Consider the following 16,174-nt stretch of genomic DNA (forward strand, 5'->3'; position numbering starts at 1 on the left):
TGAGCTCCACCTACACCTGGGATGGGCTGTGGCTAGACTCTGGCCTGACCCCCTAGAGACCCCACATCCCATGTGCAGCACCCATGTCCCCCACGCCCTCAAGAGCACCTGGAGTGAGGAAGCCCCCTCTCCTCCTGGAACCCCCATCGAAGCAGGACCACAGGTCAGTCTCCCAGCCGCCCAGACCAGCCCCTAGCCCTCCAGGCCAGCCCCCCACTCTTGCCGCCGGCGCAGGGCCAGTTCCAGCGCCTGCCGCACGCGCCCCGCCTGGTTGAGGACGTTGTAGCGGCTCAGGGCCACCAGCCGCTCAAACTCCTCGGGTGTGTAGGTGAAGTTCGTGGTGCCATAGGGGGTGCTGGCGCCGTCGACGGAAAACTCCCCAAAGGCCCTGTCCTCTGCCGTCTGCCGTTCCACGCCTGCGGGCAGGAGGCGGAGCGTCAGGTAGGGCTCTGGGAGCTGAAGCCCCCCCATTCCCACCCCACTTCCCAGTGGCCCGCGCCCCAGCTCCGGGCGCAGAGGGGCAGGATGCCCGAGAGGGGCCCTGCAGAACGCGCGCGCGCTTTGCCACATCCAGGGGTCCAGTCGCATCAGCACCCCGCTTCCACCCCGGGGCTATCCCTCGCCTGGGGACCGGTGTGTGCGGAAGGTCCTGTTGACCAGCGGGAAGTGCAGCACGATGGGCGAGCGGGGGTCCTCGGCCTCAGCGAAGAGGTAGCACTCCTGCGGCTCCTCCAAATCCTCGGGCCGCACCTGGATCCGCGGGAAGGGGATGCCCCGCTCCCGGCAGTACCTCTCCGTCACCTGCAACACCTGGGAGGGAGGGAAGCTCCTGACCCTGGGCACGCCCCTTCCCCCTGCCTGGACCCCACGGAGCTGAGCAGCATCCTCAGACGCTTCTGCCGCGTCCGCTTTGCTGGCTCTGCTGTGGCCAGATGGTGGGGACTTCCGGGAACCGCACCCCCTCCAGGCTTGAGCAGCCGGCCAGAGAGCAGGGTCCTTCCTAGAACACCCCTGAGCGCCCCCTTTTGGGCCCTTCTCTCCACTCCCACCTTCCCACCTGCACCTCCTCCGGAGGGTAGCGTTTTTTTTGAGGGGGCCCAGCAGCTACCAGCACGCTCACTGACAGGTTGGACCCAGGTCTTCCATAAGGGGTGATCCCCCAAAGACCCAGCCTGGTCTCCTGATTCCGTCACCTTACCTCAAAAGGGCTGGACAGGGCGTAGTCAAAGGACAGGATGAGGTCCACGGCCCTGTGCGGGGACAGGCACAGCGGGAAGGGGGAGTTGATGGCCAGGCCTGCGTCCACCAGCTTCAGGCAGTCCCACATGGGTGTGAGCTCATTGGGCTTGGAATCCAGATGATTCTCTGCGTGGAGAACAGCTGCTGCTTGGTAGCAGTTTTCCCTATTCTGCACCCTTCTGCCCTGGGAGTCCCCCTTGTCCCACCCCAGTCCCTGACCCCACAAGGTCTCCCGCCCCAGCCCCAAGCAGCAGGGGCTACACCCCAACACCAGGCCCCAGCCAAGAATTCAGGCAGCAGCAGAAGCCCGGCTGCAGAGGGACCCACTTTTCCAGGCCAGGAACTCCCTGCTGGTCTCGTAGCTGCGGTGCAGGCCCAGGCCTCGGAGGAAGTTGGGCTTCTGGTCCGCCGAGAAACGTCTCTGGCGGAGGTTCTGCAGAACCTGGGAGAAGGGTGCCTGCGGGGCGATGACTCCCACGGTGGCGTTCCCAACATCCTCTGCAGGGAGGCGGGAGGTGAAGTGGTCTCCTTTTGCTCTGCAGCCCCCCTGTTCCCCATCACTGCATCTATCCTGCCACCCCCCCGCACCTGCCCAAGCCCAGGCCTTTCTAAGTTTCAACAACTTTCTCTCCCCAGACCCAAGCTGTGAAAGTTACCTGGGAGCTTGTGTCAACTACATTGTTTTCCTTAATTTGCTTGGTTCTTTTTGAGCCACACCTGGAGGCACTCAGGGCTACTCCTGATTTTGTGCTCAGGGGTTGCACTTGGTGGAGCTCAGGGATCATCTGCAGCCCATTCATCCAAGTCAGCTACACACATGGAAAGTGCCTTCACCTCTATCCTATTGTGGAGTTTGGGTCACACCCACAGTCACCCCTACTGGCGAATTTTCACCCTATTGGTGCCAGGGATCAAACCTGGCTTCCTGGGGCTGGAGCGATAGCACAGCAGGTAGGGCATTTGTCTTGCACATGACTGATCCGGGTTCGATTCCCAGCATCCCGTATGTTCCCCCGAGCACTGCCAGGAGTAATTCCTGAGTGCAGAGCCAGGAGTAACCCCTGTACATCGTTTGGTGTCACTCAAAAAGAAAAAAAAACTGGCCTCCTGTGTGCAAAGCCTACGCTCAGCACTTTGAGCATGGCCAGCTCCTCCCCACCCCTTTGAGCAGAAAGTGGGAGCCACAACTTCCCATTTCAGCCCCTCTGGGGGCTGCACATGCACAGGCCCCTGGTGCCATGGTGAGCAGGGCCACTCCTGCCTATTTAGGGGACAGCTGCTAAGGGCGAAAAGCCAGGGTGGGACAAGTATGGCGGCGCCTACAGGGAAAGTTGAATGTGGGAACCTCTCACATGGCCCGGCACATAGCAGGGAGCTCAGAACCCTGTTCTGAGCAGTGGACAGAGCTCAACCAGCTGTCCAGCAGGCCAGCGCTGGGCTGACCTAATGGAGCTCCAAGCTCCATTCAAGTAGAGAATTAAGGTGTGACCCTGGGGCATTCACTAGGCTCCTCAGGCCCTCCTGGATGAGCTCCCAGCTCCCCTCACCCCCAGGTACCACCTCTACTAACTCCTGAACCCCCAGAGACCCTAAAGGAGAAGCTGAGACTTCCCTGAGCCCAGTGGAATCTCCACCCCCACCACTATTCACGCTCCACCACTGCTCTTACTAGAGAAGACACGTGACAGGGACCAGGGTGGCACCCCTCACCTGGGTTATCCACAGAGCCTCTCTGCTGCCCATCCAGGAAGATGCGGTTGTTTGGCTTCAGGAAGACCTCGCAGATCTCCTCCAGGTTGGCAGCAAAGGCGCTGCCCCAAATCCCTGACACAGAGAGGCAAGGCCAGGCTTTCACTGCTCTGCCATCCAAACTCTGGGCCCTGCCCGAGCCCTGCCCTCCTGCCTGCACTCACCCTGCAGGTAGCAGATGCGGGGTTCAGGCCGTGGCTGCAGCAGTCGGCCCATGAAGAACTCGGAGCCAAAGAGTTCCGTGGGGATATAGGCCCCGTACTTAGGGAAGCCGACCTCATGGGGGGTGAATTCACACCATTCTGGGGGTCCAGAGTGAAGGGAATATCACCTGGGCTGCCCAATGGAACCCCAGCTTCCCCCCTGCCCTGGCACCTGAGTAGGTGCCCTTGTCTGGCCAAGAGCAGGAAAAGCAGCCACAAGGCTGCCAGATGCCTCCAGTGCTTCCCAGCCTGCCCTCATCACAACTGCCTCCACCTCCACCTGCCACCACCTCCACCTTGTCTGCCACCACAGGCTTCTGTACCCTGCCCCTCCCCTACACAAACCGGCACCTGCAAAATCCTCCCCGCTGCGCTTGCTGTGGACGTTGATGCCAGCATAGATGGGGTACGGGTTCTGGCCCTGGATTACAGCCTTCTGTTGGTCAGACAGCTTGGCAGGGTTTTCCTGGGCAAGAAAGAAGCTCTGTGGAGTTCCCTTTCCACACTCACCTGGGGTTAGCCTTGCAGGTGTGGCCATAAGAGAATTTGCTCCTGTGACAGTGCTCTAAGAGACAGGACTCAGGTTGCAGCAGGTGAAGGCCACTATGTGCTCTGTGCAGTTCTGGAGTCTCTGGGAACAACTTTATCCTTCTTCTGGGAATGGGAAAGTCAGCGAGCTATTTTTTTTCCAGGGGTGGGGCACACCCAGCGATGCTCAGGGGCTATTTCTGACTCTGCACTCAGGAACCACTCCTGGCGGTGCTTGGGGAACCATGTAGGGTGCGGGGATCAAACTATGGTCAGCTGCATTCAAGGCAAACCTCCTGCCTGCTGTACTGTCACTTCAGCCCCAGCGACCCATTTTTAAAAGAAGTCATCGGGTTGCCAGGCAGCTAACCCAAGGAGCTGGAGTTCCAGCTCTGGCATTGCGTGGTCTCCAAAGCGTTGCTGGGCCTATCAACATTGTACTGTCCTGCTTTGAACAATTGGCCCCAACTAGGCTTAGTATCTTTGTGGGTCCACAGAGAAAAACTGGAAATAAAGGGGTCGTTTCTTTACAAATAGAATCACTAGAACACACGGGGTCCTTAGAAATGAGAAATCAGCTGAGCTATAGATCTGCAAGGAGAGAGCCCCGCCTCTTGGGGCTCCCATAGCCTCCAGTCCTGCAGCTCTAGCAGTGGCCACCAGGCGGCGGGATATAGTCGCAAATGAACTGGAGCGCTGATCCCGAGTTACAGGTAGGAAGCACCGGGACGCGCAGCACACACGTCTTGCAGAGGCTCTACCCCTGGCCAGCCAAGACCGCATTTCTGAGGCCGGGCCCGAGTGTTTTTTGAAAAGCTCTGCTTGTGATTGTAACGTGCAGCATGAACTGAGAAATGCAGGTAGCCTCCCCCGCGGTGTTCAGAGGCTGGAATAAGGAAGGCGACCAGCGCCTCACCTGGCCCCTTGCAGTGACCAGAGAACTCAGGCATAAAAGGCAGCTTTGAAAGTCCGCGGTGCCCGCAGGAGGGAAGGCGGGACACGTGATGGCGGGCGGGGCTAGAGGAGGGTCGCGTTTCCGTCTTTCCTCCTCATCCTTACCTTCTGGTGCAGGAAGTACTCGATGAGGAGACCCCAGAGGTCGACAAGGGAGATGCCTTGGCTTCCGTTATTTGCGCTCAGCACTTCCTGGGCGTAGTACTGCAGCTGCTCTGTAGACAAGGCCCCTGTCTTACTGCTGCAGACCCGGGCCCGGGCATGCTCGATGGGTCCCTGCAGGGCCCCCTGCGACCAGGCTGGGTCCTTGTAGAGGGTAGAGATGCACCTGAGTAGAGGGAAGTTGTGTGTCAGGGGTGGGAGGCACGGACACTCCCTCCCCAATACTTGCTCCCCCCACCCAGGCAGCCCTTTCTGCCCCTCCTCCTCATCCCCCTGGGAGCAGAAACCCAACTCCTTCTACTTCCCCAACTCCTCCACTCCTCCCCCCTCTCCCCCCCCCCCCCCGTGGTGCTCCTGCCCTTCCAGGGCTCTGTGCCCACCCACCCCACTCCCCGTCCTTACCAGGTAGACCCAGAGACCCCGCCCAGGTAGGTGACCGTGTCCAGGACGCCCAGCTCCTGCAGGCCTGCCAGGCTGCCATAGAGGGCTGACATGGCACGGGCCCCACCTCCGGACCCCAGGACTGCCACCACGGGCACCTGGGGACAATAATCGCAATGGTGACAACTACCAGCACAGACATTGAGACAGTCAGGTTGAACCTGAGCTAAGGGCCTTCCAGGGACCATGTCATGAAATCCTCAAAGCAACCTGTGAGACCCTCCCCAGTCTACAGACGTGATGGTGGTACTTGGGGGGAGTGAGAGACTGGGGTGGGGGGGCTGAAGGAGGAAGTGGGAGAGCAAGCAAACCAGCAAGACCCCTGCCACATGGACACCCTGGACATAGGACGTGCTGGAGGATGCCCTGCATTCTAAGGTGCTAAGGCAGGTGCCCGCTTTCTCTGCGTGGCATTGCCCTGTGCGAGGCGGGTGTTCCCTGCACTCCTAGGAGACACCCGGGTCTCTCCCCACACTTGTTCCAGTCAGTGCCACTCTAAGGTGTAAAAATGGCCTTCTAGGGAGTGTGGACGCTGTCCCCTCGCTGAGAAGCTTGGAGCTGCAGTGACAAAGACCAGTGTTGGGACAGCTGGACCTGCCCAGCCCCATTTACCTGCCCCGTATATTTTCGAAAGCTATTACAAATGAAAGCATGACAACTAATAATAGCAAAGCAACAACTGATCTTCTCAATTCCTGATGTGCTTAGTTGATACTCAAGCAACTTGGAAGATAAGATAGGGTAATGGGGCGGCATAAGTCCCGCATGGGACCTGCTCAGGACCAGCAGTGTCCCCCTGCCCCCTGCCCCGGAAGCTCTCGAGTTGCTTAGCTTTTCCAGAAGGTTTGTCTCAGAACATTTGGACCTCAACCTTTCTGTGCACTTTTGATCTCTTGTCTTGGAAAAGACGCTCCAGGCGGTGGTTCACCCCTCTGGGTACTGGACAAGACCAAGCTGGGGGAACAGGGCCTGCGCCCCTCTTCCCACCCACAGGCTTGGCTCCTGAGCGCACACCAATGTCCGCTCCCCCAGGGGCCCCTCCCCTAGTCCTCCGCCAGTGCTGGAACCCCGGGGGAGTTCCATTTGCATATCCCTGCTATCACTATTTCACCCACTATAACCTCCAGAAGCAGGGGTGCCCGGACACGGAGAACGTGACTCTCAGCCGTGTGAGGTCAGCAGGGGAGCATGACTCAGAGAGGGTGGGGAAGAGATGAAGTCCCCCCACCCGCCATGTGCCGCTGCCCGACTGCATTGAGGAAAGGCCTATGGGGGGGGTCTCATCTGCAGGGCAGAAAGGAACTCTGCAGAAACCAGCCTGGACACCTCAGCCTTGAACTTCTGGTCTCTATGCCCAGCTCTGCAGCCTCCAGCATGGCAGACTCCCCTGATTATGCCCATCGGCTTGGGCCTGCTTCGACCTCCCCCTTCCTCCTCCAGCCTCCCTCAGTCTTCCCCGAGGCGGGCTGCTGCGCCCCTACCTTACCTGGGCCTGGTCAGGAGCACGGCTCAGTCCCAGCACGCTCTGCAGGGCCGTGGACACAACTGACTTCCTCTTGTCCAGAAACTGCTTCTCCCCGTCGCTGAGGTCAAAACCGAGGCGCACATCCAGGTCTCCAGAGCTGCGGGGGTTGAGGGGTGACTGGTGGAGAAGAGCCTTAGGACAAATGCATCTCTGTAGGGTCCCACTTGCCCTCCACGGAGCCCCTGAGAAAGACTGTCCCCAGCAGAGCCAGAAGGGGAAGACCCCCCTCCTCACCCCACTGAGCCGTGCAGGCAGGTGGGCCCCCATGGGGTCCAGCCCGGGAGCCATGTCCTGCAGCGCTCCTCACCTCATCTCTGCCTTCACGCGCAGGGTCACCTCCTGGTCCTGAAAGAGACGAGCCCCCGCACTGAGCGGATGCAGTGGGGTCTCCCTCCCGCGGGGCCCTATCCCCTACCTGACACCCCCAATTCCTCTGGGAACTCTGACCCAGCCTGACCCCCAGTCCCCCACACAGGCCCTTCCCCAGGCCTCTCTTGAAGGTCACGGAGGGCCCTTGGGTACCCCTTACCTTCCCCAGGGCCACCGTCTGGCGCTGCTCACAGCCCAGAGGCACAGAGGACAGCGGGAGTGGCCCCTCACCCAGCTTGCTGGTCTGGGTCTCCAGCTCCCCGCTCAGGCCGCTCTGCAGGGAAAGAAACACCCCAAGTGGGGGGACCCAGGCCCCCCCCCCAGGCAAGATGGCCACCAGCTGCTCCGCCCCTGCCTGGTCCTGGCTCATGCCCTCACCTGCAGGACCTGGAGCTTCTCCTCCAGAGCCACCTCCAGCCTGGGGCTGACCACAGGGTTCATGTGGAAGCAGAAGGTGGTGGGGAGACCCCTGTCCACGGTGGGCTGCAGGGCCAAGCGCTGTGGCTTCTCGGGGGCCCCAGGCACGGACACCAGAACATACCTGGATCCTGCAGGTGGGGTGTGAGTGATCAGGTGGGGCGGGGGGGGGGGGGGGCGGCGGCAGGTGTGCAGCTCCACCCCTCCCGCTCTACTCTTAAGAAATATCCACATGATACCCACGCACCCTCTGGTACCATGAGCCACAGGGATGGCTAGTGAGGGTCCCATAACCCACCCTGATCATAATGGGGACCATACGAAATGTTCAATAACTTGGGATTGGGCGGGGAAGAAGGTCCCTGCCTGGAGCCTAGGGGTTGATCACCTTGAAATAAGATTACTAAGCCTTCAGAATAGACCACTGCCAGCTGTGCTCGAAGCATCGTACACGGTTACACTGACACCCACTTTGGAACTGGGAGCCCCAACTCAGGGGTCCCTGGGCAAGGTCCATGCTCGCTGTCCTGGAGGAGGTTTGCAGCTGCGGGTGGAGGGTGGGGGAGAAGCACAAAGGGCCACAGGGGCTTCCTGCTAGCAGAGGGTTTGCTGAGGGGATCCAAGAAGTGGGTTTGTGGGGACAGAGAATAGAGGGGCTCCTGGCAGCCTCCTGGGAAAGAGGGAGACCCTCCGCGGGCTCAGGCAGAGGGAACCGCATACCCGACATTGGGGTCACCACACTGACCCCCTGACCCGCAGACCAACAGAGATAGACCTGCACAGGCACACGTGCTTCCTGGCGACCACCAGCACCACCACCACCCCCCCCCCCGCCCCCCCGCCCTGAATCCCGTAGCCTGAGTGGTGGGGACTTGAGAGAGTTTCTCCTTTGGCTCCATCTCAGGAATTCAGAGGAATGACTGTGCCTAATTCACACAAATTCCAGATAAGCCTTGTACAAAGCTTAGCACAGCCTCACTCACACTTGGTGCCAAATGCTGTAGGGGGTGGTTACTGGGTGGGGGGATGGGGGGATGGGAGTCATAACCCTGCCCCTCTCATAGCCTTACCCCCAGGGGGTGCTCTATGCCACTGACTCCCTCAGCTCAGCGGAGGGATGGCACCTCTCCAGCCCACCCCCAGCGTTATGGGGGCCCTTATGGCTCATTTAGGCCACACAAGTCAGTGAATGCACAGGCTTGACAATGCCCTGTGGGGGTCTCTCATTTGCCTCCACCGCTGCCCTGGCGACGTGCCCGGGTTGATGGGCACAGGAGATGAGTGAGGGGTTTTGGCTACTGCCTGAGGCTCAGTGGACGGCCAAGCCCAGATGACCAAGGGAATGCAGGCGGGCGAGGTACTCCAGGGCACTTGTTTACACTGAGGTGTGTGGGTACGTTTGCATAGCAGCGGGTCCTGCGATAGGAGTCTCCCTGCTGCCAGCAGCTGCCTGTTCCTCAGGGTCAGCTCTGAGCAGTGCAACATTTGAAAACTTTCTCCTTCTTTTCTTTGTCGAGGGGCCATGCCTGGTGGAGCTGGGTACCCTGTGCTCAGGGGTGGCTCCCAGGGTGCAGCTAGGTCTCTGCTCTCAGGAGAGCAGTCAGGAGACTCACCGTAGTCCCGGGGCAGAGCTGAGTGCGGGCCGTCTTCCTCCAGGCTGCCCTGGACCCGGAGGCAGGGCTGTGCCTGCAGAGGGCAGAGACCAGTTTGGGGGTACAGTCTGGGGTTCAGGTCACAACCTCCCCAGCCAGGGCTTGTGACTTGCGGGCAAGAGCCTCTAATCAGCCCATTCCAGAATGCAGGAAGGAGAAGGGGGGGGCTGTGAGGGGCTCCACCCAGCATCTCAACCAGGCAGTACTGTGTATTGTGTGCTCAGGAGCCTGGTGGTTCCCGCCCTCCTCCCTGGACACGCCTCTCCTTTGAGGGGGGCGACCCCCTTCAGAAGCAGGTGGGCATGCTGGGCTCATGCGTGAGCACCCCAACCGTTTCTTCCTCACTCACCACCAGGACCCCATTGGTGATGACCTCGGAGGCGGGCAGCTGGCTGCAAAGGAGGAGGGTTCATGGCATACCTACCCCCAGGGGTGGCAGCGGCACAAATGTGTGAGCAGCAGACAGTGGGGTGGGGTGGGCCTGGGTGGGCCCAGAGCCGGGCCCCATGCTGGGCTCACCCTGCCCTCACCTTTCCTCCAGAACAAATTCCACCTGCAGCTCCTGTGGCTTCTACAGGAAAGAGTAAGGGAGCAGCCATTTGCACAGAGTCCTAATCACCCCCCCAAACCCCCCACCTTGCCATCCCTGGGATTGTCCCTGTGACCCACCATCCCCACCGGCTTCACAACTCCTCTGAGGCTTGTGGGGGCTTTTTTTGAGGAAAGGTCACACCCAGTGATGGTGGGCTGGAACGATAGCACACTGGGTAGGGCGCTTGCCTTGCACGCGGCTGACCCAGGTTCAATTCCTGCACCCCTCTCGGAGAGCCCGGCAAGCAACAGAGAGTATCTTGCCCTCACAGCAAAGCCTGGCAAGCTACCCGTGATATGCCAAACACAGTAACATCAAGTCTCACAATGGAGACGTTACCTGGGCCCGCTCGAGCAAATCGATGAACAATGGGAGGACAGTGACAGTGACTCGGTGATGCTCAGGTGATACTCCTGGCTCTGCACTCAGGAAGGAATTACTCCTGACAGTGCTCAGGGGACCATATGGGATGCTGGTAATCAAATCCAGGTTGGCTGAGTGCAAGGCAAATGCCCTACCCACTGTGCTATCGCTCCAGCCCCTTGTGATGGCTTCTTATGGGTGCAGGACGACTAACAGCATGAGTAACTCATTTCTTCGGAAATGTGGGTGTGACCTGTTCTAGACTTCGGGGAGGGGTGGGGGGAGTGGCCGGCTGGTGCCCTGAGGTGCCCATTAGCTGGACTCCAGGGGAAGAGGCATTAGAGGGAAAGCTAAGAAGGTTTCGATTGGGAGTGTCCACTTAGCACCTCTCCTGGGCACAGCAGTGGCCCTGCAACATGCCTTGGGGGACTCACCGGGTCCTGGATTCTGAAGGTATATTTGTAGGGTTTCCCTGGACTGAGGATCCCTGGGTCAAAGGACATCTGGAAGATCTGGTCGTTTACCACGATGTCCTTGTCATTGAGGGAGAGCTCCAGGATGTTCTGGGGATGGCAGGCAGGAGGGGCACTGAGCAGGGCAGGAGGGGCTGCTAGAAGGAGCCCCAGGGGCGGCCCAGCCCTGGTCCCCACCTTCACCACGCTCTGCAACCGGAAGTGGAAGGTCTCGTTCCATTCAGGGTTGCTGCAGTTGTACACTGTCCTGGTCTGCATAGTGTCCGGAGATGCTGTGGGCAGTCTCAGCTGCACGAAGCAGTCAGCTTTGGATACTGTGGTGGGATGGGGACTCCTCAGCCTCTAGCTGCTGAGGTTGGGGGAGGCTGGGGAGGGCAGAGGGGTATGGTGTGGAAAGGGGGCAGCCCTTAACTCCAGCCCCTCTACTGAGTGAGAGTTCTGCCAGCGGGCAGATCATATGGTTATGCGGCCTTTGAGGGATCCGAGGAAATCAGGGGTGACAATTTTCCTCCACGGGCAAGTGCAGTTCCACACAGGACACCTCCAGGATATGGTCAAGAGTCCTTGGTCCCCACTGCCTGCCCGGCCTGGGCCTGTGGCCGGTACCTCGTCTTCTTTTCAACCCCTTCACCTCACCCCCATACACATCATCTCTCCAGGCCTGCTGGGGTTGGGTGGTCACAAGCTGAGCCAGAGGGAGAGTGGGATGGGGTCACTCACGCAGGTCCATGCACCGGATGTTTCTGGCCCGCAGCACCTTCACCTGGAGGTCATAATAGGGGTGCACTTCCCCCTGAAACAACAGAGCATGTGGGGCTCAGATGCCGGGAGTTGGCTGGCCCCTCTCTGCTCACTTTCCCTTTTCCCTTGACATGTGGGAGGCTTGGCTGGGTGATCAGCGTGTTGGTGACTAGCCTGCCCCCAGGGTCAGAGTGGCTTCAAGTAGGGGAACTGGATGCACTAAATGGCCTTGGGCAAAGCGACTCTTAATTCTCTCAGCTTGGGTTTCCCTGTCTTTCAAATGGGGATTCTGATGATAATCTCAAAGCCTTATGGTGATTTTTAAATGAGAAACTGTATAAAGTGCCCACAGTTAGGTGCTTGATACACATAGTCATTTTTATTTACGTATTTTGGGTTTGGCTCCATGCTCAGGAGTCTCTCCCAGCAGTGCATGGGGACCACGAAGAGCCAGGGATTGAACCTGGGACCTCCTTCACACGCAAAGTCTGTGCTCTAGTTCATCGACCCACCTCTCCAGCCCTACGCGTACCATTTTTATTCTCCAACTTTGCAGAGCCCCTCCCTCAGATCAGAGTACCCCTGCTGTTCCCACAGAGGAAGAGCTGGAGTAAGCACTCAAGGAAACGAAACCTTGAGAGAAATGCTCGATCCACCCAACCACCAGCTCCAGTAAAGGAATTGATCCCTGAGGAGGCGGCAGGTAGAACTGAAGCCCAGGGCGGTGGCTTCTACTGTCTGGGGAGCTGGGAAGTGGAGAAGGAGGCTGCAGCTTGGACTTGGGGGGATCAGCAGATGATAAGCCTCCTAGGAGACTCCCCAAATCCCAGCAGACCCATATTCTCCCACCTCTTCCCCTGAGGCCTGTGGATGCACAGCCAGGCTTGGCATTCTGGGTAAAAGCCAGAGAGCTTGGGAGGGGGGCCCTCACCCTCTATTCTTCACTGAGAGGAAGGGGGCTTCTCAAATGTTGAGGTCTATTATTGAGGTCTGAGTTTTTTGGGGGGGTTGTGGGTGGGCGATTCATTTAAAAGAAGTGGCAGGGAGATACCTCAACAGGCTAGAGCATAGACTTCACATGTGGAAGGTCTAGTTCTTTTGTTTGTATTTTTGGGCCACACCCAGCGATGTTTAGGGGTCACTCCTGCTCTGCACTCAGGAATCATTCCTGTTGATGCCTGGAGGGACCACAGGGGATGCCGAGGATCAAACCCGGGTTGGCCACACGCAAGACAAATGCTGTTGCCATCTCGGGGAGAGGTCCAACTTTAAGCCTTAGCTCCACAGGATCCCTGAGCAATGTGTTGAAAGCAGCCACTGGGCAGTGACAGATGTGGTTCCTCTCAAAATGATTTTTATTTAATTTTTTAAATTTTTGGGTCACACCTAGCAATGCTCAGGGGTTACTCCTGGCTTTGCACTCAGGAATTACTCCTGGAGGTGCTTGGGGGACCATATGGGTATTGAACCAGGGTTGGCCGTGTGCAAGGCAAATGCCCGATCGCTTTGACACCCTCAAAAGGATTTTTTTAATAAAAGAAAAAGAAATGTCAAGCTCCAATACAGACATTTTTGCAAAGTCCATGCCAAAATGAGCCATTTACTCCAGAGCATTTCCTGCAAACTCCAGGACCCCCAGGAGTGGCCTTTTTCCATTTATTGAGATGGGGATTGGACGACTACCCCTGCAGTGCTCACTGCTCACTCACTCTGGCCTTTGCTCTGGACCATACAGTACAGGGGGCCAAAGGTGGGGCTCCCACATACAAAGCACGGGCTCCAGCCCCCCTCAGCAACCTTTCTGGACCCTTTGAGCCAAGTCTACTCACTCTGGAGCTTACAGGTCAGCACCGAGGAAACTTTCCCGTCTGGGGGAAATGGTAACACTGGTCATAGACCTTCTCATTCCCGATGTGTGTTACCTCCCCCAGATGGTCCCCGCTTTCATTACGTTTACCCTCTTTCTGGCTAAAGGAGACACTGATTGAGGGGGGCAGATGATGGGCTGAGAGATGGAACCCAGGCTGGATCCCTGACTCCCAGAGCTGATGGAGCCAGAGGCACACATGGAAATAACCTTCTGTGGTAAGTGGTTAAGTGCCGTGAGCACAGGCTCCTGTGATACAATTTTTTTCCTTTTTTGTAGGTGCTGCCCCAGTGCTCAGGAGACCATGCAGGTAGCAAACCTGGGGCTTCGCACAGGCTCATGTGCATGTGCTCTGCTACCTAAAGCTTCTCAGAGCGCGTCTGCCTGGGGATGGTTGGCTGCCAACTCATGAATCATTTCAGAGAGCCAAGCAGGTAGATCTTCACAATTAACAGGGCATTAACAATTATTTTACACTCATTAAGCCCCACCAGGTTGTCTGGAGCAAACGAGTCCCACCCCAAATCAGAACTCAATGCCAGGGCGGGAACCCTAGGCTTCCAGCCCCCCCCAGCCACCTCCCCAGGAAAGAACAAGTACTTTACCCTCCACTGCCTGCTCTGAAGTCCCTTCTTCTCTGTCTTCTGCATCAGCACTGCCCCCAGGAGGGGCAGACTCTGGTCTGCCAGCCACCTCGGCCAGCCCACCCAGAGCATGGCTGGCCACGGCTCAGTTCCCGTCAGGAAGTCCTGCCTGCTCTCTTCCTCTGCTCCGAGCCACTCACACTTCACTGCTGGCTCAGGTCTGACTGGTAGCACCGGGGTTTGGAAGGTGGGGCTGGCTGCCGAGCTAGGGACTCGGGGCAGGTGGCCTGCTGGCGCTGGGGGTGGAGTTTCACTTGCTCCGGGAAGTGACTATAGCCCTGTTTCGGCAGTAAGAGCCCCACAGGACCCGGAACACTGGTCCCCACACCCAGCCCTGATTATCATCAGCCTGCTGATGAAACAGATACCTGCACCTCATGCACGGGGTGAAGGTAGAACTGGAATATATATATATATATATATAGATAGATAGATAGATAGATAGCACAGCGGTTGGGCGTTTGCCTTGCACGCAGCCAACATGGCCTACCCGAGTTCGATTCTTCCGCCCCTCTCGGAGAGCCCCGCAAGCTACCGAGAGTATCTCGCCCACAAGGCAGAGCCTGGCAAGCTCCCCGTGACGTATTCGATATGCCAATCACAGTAACAACAAAGTCTCCAATGGAGACATTACTGGGCCCGCTCGAGCAAATCGATGATCAACGGGAGGGCCTTTATTTTATTATATATATATATATATATATTTGCTTTTTGGGTCACACCCGGCGATGCACAGGGGTTCCTCCTGGCTCTGCACTCAGGAATTACTCCTGGCCATGCTCAGGAGACCATAAGGGATGCTGGGAATTGAACCCAGGTTGGCCATGTGCAAGGCAAACGCCCTACCCACTGTGCTATCGCTCCAGGCCCTGGAATATTTCTTTAGAATTCCAACCTTCCAGACAGTGCTGATACTGCAGGCCCACGAACAGCCGCAGCCAGAAGGCTACTCTGGAACTGTCTCCCTGGCTTTCTATTGTGAGCCTAAAATCTCTTGTCTCCTCCCCCACCGACACCCCTGGCCGAGTGCAAACAGAATCATGGAAATCTTCCGAGTTTCAGCTGCATTCAAAGGTGTCTTGAAACCCTTTGTTTTCTGAAGCAAGCATGGCTTTAGCCTGGTGAGAATAAGAACTAGGTGAAGTTTGGGAGGTGTGTGTACATTTTCAAGAAACCCATAGGCTCAGGGCTTCCTGGGGCTCTCCCCAGACCCCTTCCTCGGAAGGGGAGATACCCGGGTGATCTAGCACAGCAGAGGGATTCGCCCAGTGGAGTAGACCAGGCCATAAGCAGCCTTGCCCTGCGGTGGTCTGTGATGCTCACTCCTCTGTGGACAGACCACATAGGGGCTGCGTGGAAGCATCTGTGAAGGAAGGGGCTGTGAGTTGATGAGGCGTGGAGAGATGGGATTTCTTTTCCTCAGTCCCCCCCCCCCGCCCACCCCCAGTCATCTCTCCTCTCCTCCCCAAGCCCAGTGGAGAAACAGCCTTCCCGAAGAGGTGACTTCATGGTGACCCTGAGGGCAAGCTCAGACTTGACACTACCGGGACAAAAGGGGACGTAAATGCTGCTGGTCAGGTTCCAAGGGGGAAGGTCTGTTTCTGTTTAATTTGAAACAATGAAGCCCGGACCCACCCTCTGCGGCCTAACAGGCCAGTCACCCCTTGGGTGACCCTCGCCCCCAGCAACCTGCAGGGGAGAGACAGAGCAGGCTGGGGACAGTGGCTGTACCCTGAAGATGTACTTTCTGGATTGACTCAACACCTGCTGAAAGTCCTCTGCCCAGGCCTCTTGTTTTTCTTTTTCTTTTTTTTTCTTTTTTTGGCTTTTTGGGTTACACCTGGCAATGCACAGGGGTTACTCCTGGCTCTGCACTCAGGAATTACCCCTGGCAGTGCTCAGGGGACCATATAGGATGACGGGAATCGAACCCAGGTTGGCCGCATGCAAGGTAAATGCCCTACTCTCTGTGCTATTGCTCCAGCCCCTAATGGTTTTTATTTATTTAGTTTTGGCTTTTTGGGCCTCGCCTGGTGATGCTCAGGGAGGTGCTCAGGAGACCACATGGGATGCCGGGTCAGCCACATGCAAGGCAAATGCCATCCCTGCTGTACTATCGCTCCAGGCCCTCCTAATGGTTTCTATCCCCAGACGAGAGGCTGGATGGTCAATGTTGACTTGAGAGGGACATGGAAGGACCCTGAAACATTTCTTCATTTCTTCCCTATACCTGAGCCCTATCAAACCTCCCAATT

The 16,174-nt window shown here is 57.9% G+C and overlaps 1 protein-coding gene across 1 annotated transcript; it reads right to left on the bottom strand.

Annotated features, from left to right (window-relative positions):
* Nucleotides 1–192: 192 nt before the first annotated feature.
* Nucleotides 193–13,991, bottom strand: PLA2G4F (phospholipase A2 group IVF). The gene is made up of 20 exons (XM_056133971.1): nucleotides 13,881–13,991; nucleotides 11,388–11,460; nucleotides 10,845–10,981; nucleotides 10,629–10,757; nucleotides 9,770–9,810; nucleotides 9,589–9,631; nucleotides 9,201–9,273; nucleotides 7,549–7,718; nucleotides 7,331–7,444; nucleotides 7,109–7,146; nucleotides 6,763–6,898; nucleotides 5,238–5,374; nucleotides 4,779–5,001; nucleotides 3,543–3,657; nucleotides 3,153–3,290; nucleotides 2,950–3,063; nucleotides 1,567–1,737; nucleotides 1,199–1,365; nucleotides 624–810; nucleotides 193–416 (listed from the first exon to the last, which is right to left on the bottom strand). The coding sequence occupies exons 1-20, from the start codon at nucleotides 13,989–13,991 to the stop codon at nucleotides 193–195; spliced, it is 2,541 nt and encodes an 846-aa protein (XP_055989946.1).
* Between the last annotated feature and the right edge of the window lie 2,183 nt (nucleotides 13,992–16,174).

Source organism: Sorex fumeus, unplaced genomic scaffold, assembly GCF_029834395.1.
Source record: "Sorex fumeus unplaced genomic scaffold, SorFum_2.1 ptg000098l, whole genome shotgun sequence".
NCBI lineage: Eukaryota > Metazoa > Chordata > Mammalia > Eulipotyphla > Soricidae > Sorex > Sorex fumeus.